This window comes from Peromyscus leucopus, unplaced genomic scaffold (genome assembly GCF_004664715.2).
Source record: "Peromyscus leucopus breed LL Stock unplaced genomic scaffold, UCI_PerLeu_2.1 scaffold_1449, whole genome shotgun sequence".
NCBI lineage: Eukaryota > Metazoa > Chordata > Mammalia > Rodentia > Cricetidae > Peromyscus > Peromyscus leucopus.
This window is the reverse complement of record NW_023504610.1, coordinates 92,864-106,937: the sequence shown is the minus strand read 5'-3', so window position 1 is coordinate 106,937 and position 14,074 is coordinate 92,864. Positions and strand designations below refer to the sequence as shown.

The window sequence follows — 14,074 nt, the reverse complement described above, 5'->3', positions numbered from 1 at the left end:
GGAATATTTCTAACTATCTAATGATGCCTAGTCCTGCATCCATTCTTCACTCTCATCACAGAGCCTCAGCAAATCACTGATCTTTCAGCTACATAGTTTTGGTTTTCCCAGATTTCATTTAATATTGAAATCATGCAGTATGTAGCTTTTCTTAGACTGCCCCCTTTTATCTTAGTATTATGCATTTCAGGTCACTCTATATATTTTCATAGCTTGATGGCTCACTTATTTAAACTTATAGGTAATATTTGCATTATGGATGTTCAACAGCTTATCCATTCACTTACAAAGAACATTTTGGTTGCTTTTATGTTTGGGCAACTATGATGGAAACTGCCATTAACTCTTGTATTTTCAAATAGACTTAAATTTTCAACTCAATGTACATGTAATTAACACATGCTTGTTGGATGCTGTGATAGGACCATGTTCAGCACTTTAAGAAACATTGGGGTAGCCTTCTAAAGTAGTGTACCATTCTGCATTTGCCTGCACTGGGTGAGTGCTCCTGTGCTCCACATCCTCTCCAGAGCTGGTGTCTGCAGTGTTTGGGGTGTTAGCCTGTCTGATGGAGGATGGCAGTATCTCCTGTTTTATGATATATGTTTTCCTCTGTGTATCATAATAGCTACAGTCACAAGTATCTACAAGTGCTCTGCCAAAAAGCAACATCTGTCTGGAGATTTATTGACTTTGCTGATCTCAAAGAGTAAGACTTAGTTTCCAAGTTTTTCTCTACTGATTTCCTTATTATTGTTGTAAGGTTTTAATTAATCTTTTCTTCTGTTCAGTTTGTATTCAAGGTTCATTGATTATTTGTGAGTGTGTGTCATGTCTTATCTATTCTGTTCATCTTTTCTTTTTTTCTTGGCTTCCTGATTTTATATACTAATTTCCTATTATCAGTTTTATTGCTACTTATCTTCAGCATGTTTTACCTATTTATTTTGACCCCAACTTATCTTTTTATTTCCTGTTAGAAATTTTGTTGATTTTAGGTCTTCTTTCCTATCCCCTATGCTATAAATTTATCTAATATTTATTTTGTTACAATTCACCAAATTTAACACACTAACACACTCCTCTCCGTCTCTCTGTCTCTCTGTCTCTCTCTCTCTCTCTCTCTCTCTCTGTGTCTCTCTTTCTTCTTTCCTTCCTTCTATTGTTAAGTGAATAGATTTACTATAGTAAATTCTTTAAGGGAAGCGATTTACTATAGTGCCATGGTTAATTTTGATATTTAAAGTATTTCTCTTCGCATTTCTCCTTTAACCCTTGTCATCTTTAGTAGTTTGTACTTCAGTATCTAAGCATTTTGAGTTTTTCCTCTTCTGTTAGTAATATATTTGGTTTCTCGTAATAATTTTGCAAAATTCTCAACCATTTTTACTTCAGCGTGTCTCTTTTGTTCCTTTCTCTTTACCTCCAGTTTTTGCTCTGATTGTGTATGTTTATGGCTCTTGTAATTGAATAACATTACATATATTCTTATTTCTACATAGGTTTGTCTTTGTTTTCCATTTGGAAGTTTTCCATTGTATTCTGTTAATGAGCTTGTAGCTTCAAGTGTGTATTTTGCTTTTTCTAAATGTGTACTCAGTTTTACAGTCTTCAGTGGTGTCCTTTGTGTTTGCTGGAGTGTTTTAGTCCTGGTCATTTCTGCTCTGATCCCCATCTCTATGTATTAATATTCTATTTGTTAATTCATATTTTCTATGAGACTATTTAGCATTTTAATCACAGATATATAAAAATCTCCTTTCTGAAGTTTCCATATTATCTACTATATCTTGAACTCATTTCATTTTTTTGTGTGCCATCAATTTATCATTTTGTTAATAGAGATGGAATTAAAATGTAAGTTCACAATTAAAATCTACAATTATGACATGCAAAGAAATTAGATGAACAACTGGAACCGGTTTTTCAATCCACAAGAATAGAAATCAAGGTGTTCTGTTTAATATTTATCTGTGCCAGTGAGATAAAAGCTATTATGTGTTACTGGTGTTATAATGAATATATGTGGTCCAGCTCCCTTAAGGCCTTTCCTTATTTGAATAACAAGACGGCACAGTGTGGCTTTTAGCTGCACAAACTCCTAGCATTAGCTTATAGTGCTTAGCATTGGTAGTCAACTGGCAGTAAGAAGGTTAGAAACAACAAGCCTGGGAAGGGGAGCCATAGGGTTGGCTTAAGTAGAGGACAAAAGATAGCACTTTTCAGAACAAATGCTGAGAGTCATCTCATGAAGAACATGACTCAAAGGAGTGACACCCCCTTGCCAACAGTTCTACATACAGGAAACCTCAGGCCTTTCCACCATTTGATAAGGCTTCTTCAAGTCACAGGCTTTACTCCTGGTAGACACCTTACTAGGACAGAAACGTCCTTGGTATTGACAGGTGACTCGGAATTCTCTTCCCTTTGACATAGACCAGCTTACCAGCTCTATCAAGAAGAATGTGGGAAAGGTAAGTTTTTTTTTAAGAACTTATTCTCAAAGTTGTTATTTGCTTTTCTTGGATGAGGATCGTGTAAGTTCACCTTTAGGAGGAGAATTCAAGGATCCCCAGGTGTTTTACCCTAAACAAGAGACTGGAAAGTCTCTGTTGGCCACTTGTGGGCTGTCAGAATTGACTATGGGAGATTTGAAAGCCAAGGTTTACAGCTTTCCTCTTTCCAGTTCCTTTCCTATAGTGCCACTTCTTCCCCCTTCATTTCTCATAAAGAAAACCATTGAGTCCACTTAGTACTGCCTGCATGTGTATAGGCATGGGGCCATGTACTATAGGATCAAGAGCCTCACTGGAGTTGAACCCCTGAAGAAAAGTGACTCTCCCTACCTCAGAAGCCATCAGATGCTGAAAGCTAGCTCCTCAGCTAGGGGTAGGACTCCATGAGCCATTCTCTCATCCATGCTGGGCTTTGGGCTCCCTTGATCTTGTGTAGGTCTTGTGTACACATGAGTCACAGTCACTGAAAGTTCATGTGTGGCACAGCACTAACATGTCTGTAAATACTTTACTATAAACATCCACTACCTCTGGCTACTGCAATCTTTCTTCCTTGTCATAAGCGATGACTCTCAATCTTGAGGGGATGAGTTGTGATATAGATATCTTATTTAGTGTTGAACACTCTTTCATTGAGTTATTGTTTTCCTTGTATTCCCTTTATTTAAAGGTTATGTATTTCATGGTATCCCAAAACTTTCCTATGTTCTGATCAAATATTTTTTAAAATATCGTATTGACCTTTACTGAGTGATCCTTGACTTTATCTTCTAGTCTTAACTCTAGACTAGTTTTTGACAGGACCCATTCTGTTGTTGAAGCTTTCACAGAGGTTTTTATTTGGCATATTGAAATTTTAATTTCCATAATAATTTTTGTTTTGATTTTCTTTAGCAAATTTGTCTCTTTATTGAATTCTGTTTTTTTCATTTTGCATTGACTTCTGTGTTTCATCCACCTCTTTGTTTCATTCTCTAGGAGCATATTGATATCCCTTTTGAGTTGTATAAAAATATTTAAGATCATTTTTGAATTCTTTGTCTGGAGAACCTTCCAGGTCCTTCCCATTGGGGTACATTGCTAGGAAATTAGTAATTTGGGGGAAGGACATATCCTGGCTTTTGTTTTACTCTTTTCTATGCTGGGAATTGCACATTTGAAATAGTTTGTTAGTTGTATCTTTCTTTCAATCTTTCTTTCTGCTCAAATCAGTGTACATATGTATAGCATTTAGGAAAGTATTAAGTTGTAAGAGTGTTGAGACTTGGTTTTCATTATGGAACTTGTATTGATGGCTGTGGGTTCTATCCCTAGTTTTCTTTGAGAAATATTACTGTTGGTGCAGATAGATTATGTCAAAAAGTCATTACAACTGTGCATAACTATTGCTGGTCTTGTCCTCTGTTGCCTTCTAGTGTGCTTTTCCAAGTCTAGTTGCTCTGAGAAACTATGGTCAATTGGCAGTTAGAGGCAGATAATCCTGGGAAGCTAGTACAGTGGACAGGAGGCCTATGTGGGTCAGCAAGAGCAGGGTCTACTAAGAGCAATCGGTAGGAAGATCCCAGAGGAGTGAGCAACTTATAAGGTGAGAGGGATGTAAGATCTTGGAGGCACCAAGATCTTCAGTATGGCTACTTGGAGGTGAGACACCAAAGAAGCCAAGAAGCATGTGGGGTGTTATAGGGAGGTGCCTACCTAGTGGCTCAGGGAAGATTGCAGAGGAGAAGGATTGCCTACAGAGAGGAAAGAAACACAGCCTAGATGATGGTTGGAGAAGGGATATTACAGATGAATGGAGTGGGGGTATCAGTGGAGTAGGGAACAGTAAGGCCAGTTCAGGGAAGGGAAGTTCTGGAAATCACTGGATGTTGTTTGGGAAGGGCAGAGAGCAATGTGACAATATGGGGAAGGAAATGGGGAAGGAGTAGGACTTTCTGGTGGTTTTGAGCAACTAGTAAGGATTATTTTTTCTTTTACAAATCTAAAGGGCAATGTTGGTAGAGTTCAACTGGTCTTTGCATGCCACTAATTGTTGGACTTTCTTGTCTTCCATGTCACCCACCCCACCCTCAAGCCTTGCATATATTGTTTCATTTCAACCTCACAGAAATCCAGAAATCTGGATTTGTTGTCTTTATCATCTCTCCACTTTGGGGAGATGTGTTTACTCATTTTTAGGGTATGATCTGTCAGTGTTTTTCTGCCTCTGTTACTACAACTTTTCATATGAACAATATAACATATGAATGTCATAGTACTGACTTCAGATGACAAGTTAGAAAACCGAAATGAATTGATCAGACATTCAGATAGTTCTACTTGCCTTTAACTGTCAACTTCATATAAACTACACTCATGTGACAGGAGACCCAATGGATGAATTTCTAAGATCATATTGGCATGTGGCCATTTCTGTGGAGCTTTTATTAATTGATATAGGAGGGTCCAGCCCCCACAGTGTAAGTAAAATAAATCCTCAAATCCACAAGTTGCTTTTGCTCAGTGTTTGACCACAGCAATAGGAAAATGGCTAGAACAATTTCTATGTTCACTTTCCTGTGGAGTGATTCTTATTTCCAACTGACTTCTGCATGAGCATCTGCTGTCTGTCATCCAAAGCTCTTCATCAATGAAAAGTTAAGTATCTCCCCTCAGATAATTCTCATACTTACATCACTGAAAGTGTAAAACTTATTTACATAAAATAACCCAAGTGATGTGATATGTAGGATTATATTGTATAGCTCATAGACTACAACTTTCTATTTCATTGTAGATATTTCTGTGATATAGCAGCTTCTATTGAGTCCCATTGACAGATCACCCTTGTCTCACATTTGCATTTTACTCCTGAAGAGTCTTCATAATTCTACTCATCACATAATCCTATCCCTAAATCTATGCTCAAACTCCTCTAGGTGGTTATTACTGCCATATATTTACTGGTCATTGGAAACATGGCAGTATAAGTCCCCTATCTGAGGGGATATTCTGAATGAATAATGAACAATGGCATATCCTTCATTCTCTACATGTGGTTTCCAAATGCTAAATACATTTTAAAATGTTTACTTAACATTTCTTGTAAAATTACAACTACCCCTTGGGCTTCTAATTCATTTATTCATCAGTTAAATGTAAATCTATTAACTATTCACTATACCCCCATAGAGAGTTGGACAATAACATAGGTAACAGGAAGCAGGAAAAGCCTTGAGGTCCTCCAAAGCCTCCCTGCTTTCTGGTTGGCAACATTTGAAATGGAAACTCAGCATTTCTAGATTAATAAGTCTTGCTGTTCTTACATGAGTCTTAATAAGAAGTGACATTCTCTTCAGGACTCTTGCACTAGTTTGAATTAGAATATTTTCCATTGGCTCAGATATTTGAATTCTTGGTCTCCTTGGTGGTACTGTTGGGGAGGTTTAGGTGGTCTGGCTTTAGGATGTCTCTTGGGCAGGGGAGTCAGGAGCTCTGATCAGCTTTTGTTCCCATCTCCATGCCTACTACTGCTGCCAAAGCTCTTCCACTCATAAGTTGCCTGTGTAATTGCATTTTATCACAACAGAAAAGTAAGAAATATCCTCATTCAGGATTTTCACATGTTTTTTCCCATTTGATAGCTCCATCACAGTGACTCAGGGCAGTTATTAGTCAGGCTGGGGATTCCATACATCTATACCTGAGAGGAAACCTCAGTCCTATGACAGAAAGTTGAGTTCAGTGTTCTGTATCCTCATTCAGTTTCAGCTGTCGAGTGGCTACAGTAGAGCCTCTACTACAGTAGAGGATGTGGTTTGCATATAGCCCAAGTCAATATGAGTTGAATTTAAAATAAATTTCAAGGACTTTCAGGGTTTGATAAATTGCTTAATTTTCCTGCTTACGAATTGGGGTCAATAATCCCCACAGAGCAGTGTGGTCCTAAGAATCAGAGCCTACACTGCATTTTTCATATCTTTATTTTCTTTTCAGGACAACTAGTGTAGAGTTCTTAAGCATGAGTCCAACTGGCCCAACCTGGACAACTGATATCACAACAGTAAATAGAAGTGACTACATAACCACATCCTGTGATGCCACAAAATTTACCCTGAATTTTCTTATCATCATCATTGGCCTGGTTGGGCTGGCAGGAAATGTCACAGTGTTGTGGCTTCTGGGCTTCCACATGAGCAGGAATGCCTTCTCTGTCTACATCTTCAACCTGGCTGGTGCGGACTTTCTCTTCCTCTGCTTTAACGTTGTACATTCCATTCATGTTATCATTAGCATGTTCCGCTCCATCTTCATCTCTAGATTTTTCAATGTCCTGTTCAACTTTGCCTACCTTGCCGGTCTGAGCATGCTCAGTGCCATGAGCACGGAGCGCTGTCTGTCTGCTCTGTGGCCCATATGGTACCGCTGTCGAAGACCAAGGCACACATCAGCTGTCATGTGTGCCCTGCTCTGGGCCCTGTCTCTACTATTGAGCATCCTGCAAGGGGAGGCCTGTAGCATCTTCTTTAATGGTTTTCCTCATGGTTGGTGTGAGAAGCTAGATTCTATAATTTTTGCTTGGTTAATTGTTTTATTTGTGGTTCTCGCAGGGTCCAGCCTGGCCCTGCTGCTCAGGGTCTTCTGTGGCTCACACAGGATTCCTGTGACCAGACTCTTTGTGACCATTGCACTAACAGTGCTGATCTTTCTGCTTTTCGGTTTGTCCTATGGGATCAACTGGTTCCTCTTAGATTGGATTGAGAATTTTTATAGAGTTTTCCCTTGTAATGTTTATGAAATGTCAGCATTCTTATCCTGTGTCAACAGCTGTGCCAACCCCATCATTTACTTCCTGGTTGGCTCAATTAGGCACCTCAGGTTCCAATGTCAGACTCTGAGACTGTTTCTGCAGAGAGCCATGCAGGACACTCCTGAGGGGGAAGAAGTTGGAAAGCAGTGTTATTCAGGAAAGTCTGGAGAGCTGGAAACAATCTAGTGCAGCAGCTGGGAGCAGCTTTGATCAGACAGAAGTGGCTTTGAGAAACAACTTTGCCTTTATCAGTGTGAATTCTTTTCAAAATCTTCACTTCCTCACCTGACATTAAATCAGTTGAGTAAATAATCAGTCTTCTGGAACTTGAGTGATATGGGGCCTGCTAAACAAATTGCAATGTCTCTGGACTATTGTACTAAGGGATTCACCAATTCCTTGTTAGGTTAACCTTACACTAACTCTAGGATCCATGGCTGCTTCCACTTTTGACAAATTCCTTACCAGGAGGCTAAAGGAAAGACCTGCATTTCTTCTGTCACCAAACTTGATACTGATTAAATGACGGTTGTATTTTGTTTTGTGCCAATTTCTACTTTCACAGCCCTTGACTGGGCTGTATGTGACTATTGCACTCACAGTGCTGGTCTTCCTGTTCTATGTTATCAACTGGTTCCTCTTAGATGAGATTGTGAATGTTTACAACATTTTGCCCTGCAATGTTTATGAAATGGAAATACTTCTATCCTGTATTGACAGCTGTATCATTATAATTGAATTGAGTAGGATACACCATGTTCTTGATCTCCTTAAATTTCAGTTGTCTTTGGCGTGCTTCTGCAAATTAATAAATGTTTCCTGAATAAATCATTTGGACAATGTTCTAGTTTCTTTTTCTGTAGCTTGGTAAAACACTCTGACAAAAACCAGTTGATGAGAAGAAAGAGTTTATATGGTTTACACCTCAAGGTCACAGTCCATCACTGAGGGAGTCATGCCAGGAACTCAAGCAGGACCTGGAGTAGTAACCACATAGAATATTGCTTACTGGCTCACTCCTGGATTGGGTACTCTTCATGGTTAGCTAGTTTTTTTATACAGCTCAGGACCCTCAGTTTAGGGATAGTGCCAGTCACAGAGGACTGGGCCATCCCTCAAAAAATACCCATAACCCAATCTTATCTAAGTAATTACCTGATTTACTTCTGGGTCTTCGATTTGGTTCTATTGATCAACCTGTCTGGTTTTATGCCAATACCATGCAGTGTTTATTACCACAGCTCTGTATTACAGCTTGAAATCAGGGATGGTGATACTTCTGGAAGTTCTTTCATTGTACAGGATTGTTTTAGCTATCCTGGGTTTTTCATATGAGGTTGAGTATTGTTCTTTCAAGGTCTGTAAAGAATTGTGTTATAATTTTGATGGGAATTGCATTTAATCTGTAGATTGCTTTTGAGAAGATGGCCATTTTCACTATATTAATCCTACCAATCCATGAGCATGGGAGGTCTTCTCGTCTTCTGATATCATCTCCAATTTCTTTCTTCAAAGACTTGAAGTTTTTGCCAAATGTGTTTTACTTGCTTGGTTAGAGTTACTCAAAGATATTTTATATTGTTTGTTTATATTACCTTTGCTATTGCAAAGGCTATTGTTTCCCTGATTTCTTTCTCAGCCCATTTATTCTTGGTATATAAGAGAGATACTGATTTTTTTAGTTAACCTTGTATCCAGCCACATTGCTGAAGATGTTTATCAGCTGTAGGAATTTCCTGGTGGAATTTTTGGGGTCACTAATGTATACTATTATGTCATACTCAAATAGAAATACTTTATCATCTTTCTTTCCAATATGTATCCCCTTGATCTCCCTTTGCTCTCTTATTGCTCTAGCTAGAACTTGAAGTACTATATTGAATAGATGTGGAGAGAGTACACAGCCTTGTCTTGTCCCTGATTTTAGTGGACTTGCTTTGAGTCTCTCTCTTTGAGTTTAATTTGATGTTGACTGTTGCCTTGCTGTATATTGATTTTATTATGTTTAAGTTTGTCCTTTGTATCCCTGATCTCCCCAAGACTTTTATCATAAAGGGTTGTTGGATTTTGTCATAGGATTTTTCACCATCTAATATGATGATCACATGGTTTTTATCTTTCAGTTTGTTTATATGGTGCATTACATTGACTAATGTCCATATGTTAAACCATTCCTGCTTTTCTAGAACGAAGCTTACTTGATCATGGTGCATGATTTTTTAGATGTGTTCTTGGATTCAGTTTGTGAGTATTTTACTGAGAAATTTTGCAGCTATGTTCCTGAGGGAAACTGGTCTGTAATTCTCTTTCTTTGTTGAGTCTTTATGCTGCTTGGGTATCAGGGTAGCTGTGGCCTTATAAAGTGAATTTGGCAATGTTCCTTCTATTTCTATTTTGTGCAGTAATTTGAGGAGTATTGGTATTAGCTCTTCTTTAAAAGTCTGGTAGAGTTCTGCACTAAAAATATATGTCCCTGGGCATTTTTTTTGGTTGGGAGATGGTTAATGACTGCTTCTATTTCCTTAGTGGTTATAGCTCTCTTTTAAATGTTTATCTGGTCTTGATTAATTTTGGTATGTTATATCTCTTGCAAGAGAATTGTTCTTACAGCCAGTCCACTGTGCCTGTAAAGTAACCTTGAATCAACAGACAGAGTCAGTGATTGTCTGACATGGATTAGTCATAAATTTCTTGGATGATTTAGGATATGGTGAGAGTGGAGAAGAAATGAGGGACAAAACTAGATGAAATCAAATTCTGGGTGCACCACTCCCACCTAAAGCCAGTTCCAGACAAATAACCCATGAGGATGACAAAAGATGGACTGTATGACTCCATCCACAGGACCTGCTAAAGCTAAGACTCATACCTACCTCACTTTCCTATTTGCACTGATGGGATTGATAAATTCTAACCACACACACACATGCCAGTCCTGACATTATGGGACTGTCCCATATGACTGTAATAGCCAATGCTACTACATATGGGTTCCCCATATTCCATGTGGACCTATGTGCCCTGCTGGACTTGAAGGCTCCCCCAAGTCCCAGGGTGCTTATGGCTATGCATGTGAGTACCTTGATTATGGCTGTGAAGACCATACTTTAGAAACCAACCTGGCTATGTATTTATTCTATGCTTTCCCAGCAAGAAACCAAATTGTGGGGGGACCTGAGGACTATTATTGCTCCTCCTGGGGATGTGAGACACATGGGCCATGGGTGAAAGAAAAATATAGAGTTGGGGATCTTCTCATTAGGAGGGAAAAGCATCTATCTGGTCAATAGGTGGGCACATTAAATCCAATACAAATGACTATTTATAATGGATTGTCCACTGTCTAGGCAGAAGAATAAACATGGGGACTTTTAATGTACTTCCAGGACTGGAAAGATTGTGGGACACTGTCAACATTCAGAAATTTCTCCCATGTGTGGAGTAAATCCCAAAGCCCTTTGATCCTAACTGAGTACTGAATCCTATTCAGGATATAAGTGAGATCTTAGGCCCTACAACTATACCTGTCTAGGTCCCACAGTGAGAGAAGAAAGGTCCCAGGCTCTAGTCCCCATCCAGGCTAGCCCAAAGGACTCTGGAGTCCTCTCTAGAATATGTGCACAGTCTTTTAAGTTCTTTCTCTCTAGCCCTCAATGAGGACTGTCAGCTATGTCTTGACCCCAGACCTCCTTATAGTATATGGGAATAGGCAACATAGCAAGTATGGAGGTTGAAAAACATCACATCATGAATCTGTCCATCACACAAAATAGCCATGGTCTACTCTGCTTCTGGGAAAAGGAGGTCAAAATCACCCTTGGTAGCACAGGAGGACAAGGAACTTCCTTCTACTCTCCTGGATATCACACGGAACACTCCTGGTACCAGAGACACTGTAACAAAACCTTTAAACTGCAGCTGTGAGATACTGGAAACTCCACACTCCTCTTGGTACCACCCCAGGGCTCTTTGTTTGCTTGCTGCTCAAGGCTCACTCCTTGTATAAACCCCTTTGTTGTGTCAGAATCTGCTCAATTCTGCATCTTGATCAAGCTCCTTCCCAAGTGTATTATTATTCTCAGGAGGGGAACAGGAACATATTAATCTTTACCCCTTTCACAACATTCCTAGGGCTGCATCCATTCTAATCCCCTTGTTAGTAAGTCTAGGGATGGCAGAAATAGCTGGTGTAGTTACCATGGCCCTTCTCAAGGGAGAGCTAAATTAACTGGGCTCTGGGGAGTCAGGTTGACCAAGATTTGGCCACCCTAGAAATATTCATGGGCCACCTAACATCCTCTCTCAACTCATTGGCAGAGGTAATTCTACAGAATTGGAATGGATTGGACCTGAATCAAAGGGGACTTTGTGTAGCCCTGGGAGAACAATGCTGCTTTTATACTAATCATATGGGAATAATCAAAGAAAGCCTAAGCTTAGTCAGAAAAAGATTAGGGGAAAGAGAACAGTCCAGATTAGCTACACAGGACTGGTTTGACTCCATTTTCAACTGGTCACCATGGATTACTACCCTAATAACAGGAATGATGGGGCCTTTAGTTATAATTCTATTAATCATGCTTTGTGATCCTTGCCTGCTGAACTCTTTCTCATTTTATTCAAAAGAAAATTAATTCAGTTAAACTCCTAATTCTATAGGCCCAATATGGTCTTCTACAGGACCTGGAACCCTAACATCAATGATTTGATGATGACCCACTAGAAGAGGGTGAATGTTAGATTCTAATTAACAGTAAGAACTCCACTTTTGTTTCAGTTTGTTCTACTCTGAGCTGTTACAATTTCCTGAGAATGGCTGCAACCCCCAACTCGATATAGGTGTCAATCCCCTTCTTAAAATAAGGCCAAACCAAAAATGTTCAATCCTCTTCTGAGTGAGTGGCCCCCAAGCCACATGACCACCTGATAGGCTAAAGTTGTACCACTATGGAAAGTCCCCAACCACCTCCCCTGTATTACATTATGATTGGATGAGACTCAGGAACTGTCTTTTTGTGATTTTTTTCCCTTTAAAATTGGATGCTGTCCCTGCCTTGGGGGTGCAGTTGTCCCTCCCACCTCCTTGATATCAGTTTATCTAAATAAATCTTTTTGCTAGAACCAAGTCTTTTGAGGTGGATTATTCCCAGATTCTTTGACCTTAACATCTGTAAAGCATTTTACTAATCAGTGATTGATAGGGGAGGGCCCAGCCCTTCATGGGTGGTGCCATCCCTGGGCTTGTTTTCCTGGGTTCTATAAAAGAACAGACTGAGTAGCCATGAGGTGCAAGCCAGTAAGCAGCACCCCTCCATGGCCTCTGCATTAGCTCTTGACTCCTATTTGAGTTTTTCTCCTAACTTCCTTCAGTGATGAACAGTGACATGGAAGTATAAGCTAAATAAACTTTTCCTCTCTGAGTTGCTTTGGTCATGGTGTTTCATCATAGCAATTGTAACCATACCTAAGACTAAGATTAGAAAACAGGATACATCTTTCTTCCATATCCAAGAAACATATCTCCCCATCAAGGACAGACATCACTTTTGGCTAAACAGATGAAAAAAATCTATTTCATGTAAATGGGCCCATGAAGCAACCAAGAATAGCTATTTCAATATCTGAAAAAATAGACTTCCAACCAAATCTAATCAGTAGAAATAAGGAATAATACTATATACCCATTAAAGGAAATATCCACCAAGAGGATATTATGATTCTAACATTTATACATCAACTGCAAAGGCACCCAAGTCATAAAAGAGACAATACCATAAAATCTCATACTGACCCTAATACAATGATGTGGGTTCAATACCCCACTCTCACCAATAGAGAGATCATACAAACAAAATCTAAGCAGAATGAACCTAACAGACATCTGTAGATCATTCTATCCAAATACTGAACAGTACTGTGGTAGTTTAAATGAGAATATCCACCACAGACTCATAGATTTGAACACTTAATCTTGAGTTAGTTGAACTATTTGAAAAGGAATAGGAGGTGTGGCATTGTTGGAGGTTGTGTGTCAATGTGGTAGGCTTTGAGGTTTTAAAACTCCACACTATTCTCAGTTCTCTCTGCCTCATACATGTGTATCAGATTTAAACTGTCAGATCCTGTCCTAGCAATATGCCTGCCTGCTTGCCACCATGCTCCTTACCATTATGGTCATGGACTCACCCCCTGAAAAAGAAAGCCCCCATTTAACTCTTTATTCTTTTTTAAAGGAATTTTACATACCAACCACAGACAGATCTCCCACTCTTCCCTCATCCTGCCCCTCCAGCATTCCACCCCTCTGGACTAGAACATAGAAGAAAGGTCAAGATATATTGTTTGAACTTCCAGAGAGTTCTTGGTATGCAGTTTCTGCTGAGCTCACATACTCCTGATTCTATCACAGAGTACTATATGCAGGGGTCTGGTGTTTCCTACAAAGACAAGAGATAAGCTTCTCTCTGAAATGTTCTCCCTTCCAACACAGCCCCTGTTTCACTCAAAACATTCAGATTTGGTGATGTGGAGAGAAGACATCCTCTGACATTCATTTAAGGAAGAAGACTATGTGAAAGCAAAGTTGAGGCCCTGTCAAACAGGTTTCAGTATTTTGCTTGCTTCTTCAAAGCATTTGTATGATGCATGCGATAAACCACCAAGAAGAACATTGGTTCAAATTGGAGTCATTGAAGAGTTAACCTCAGGATGGGATGATTCACAAAGATAGGAAAAGTTAAGGGAAATTGGAAATGCATGGGGAATTTTT

General features: G+C 39.3%; 1 protein-coding gene and 1 pseudogene across 1 annotated transcript; both read left to right on the top strand.

Annotated features, from left to right (window-relative positions):
* The first annotated feature begins 2,311 nt into the window (after positions 1-2,311).
* The window catches only part of LOC114688879, a 48,367-nt pseudogene continuing 36,604 nt past the window's right edge, over positions 2,312-14,074 (top strand).
* On the top strand, positions 6,346-7,491 carry LOC114688880 (mas-related G-protein coupled receptor member X2-like). Its single transcript, XM_028863361.2, has one exon. It carries the CDS (start codon positions 6,517-6,519, stop codon positions 7,489-7,491), a length of 975 nt encoding a protein of 324 aa, XP_028719194.1. The 5' UTR covers positions 6,346-6,516.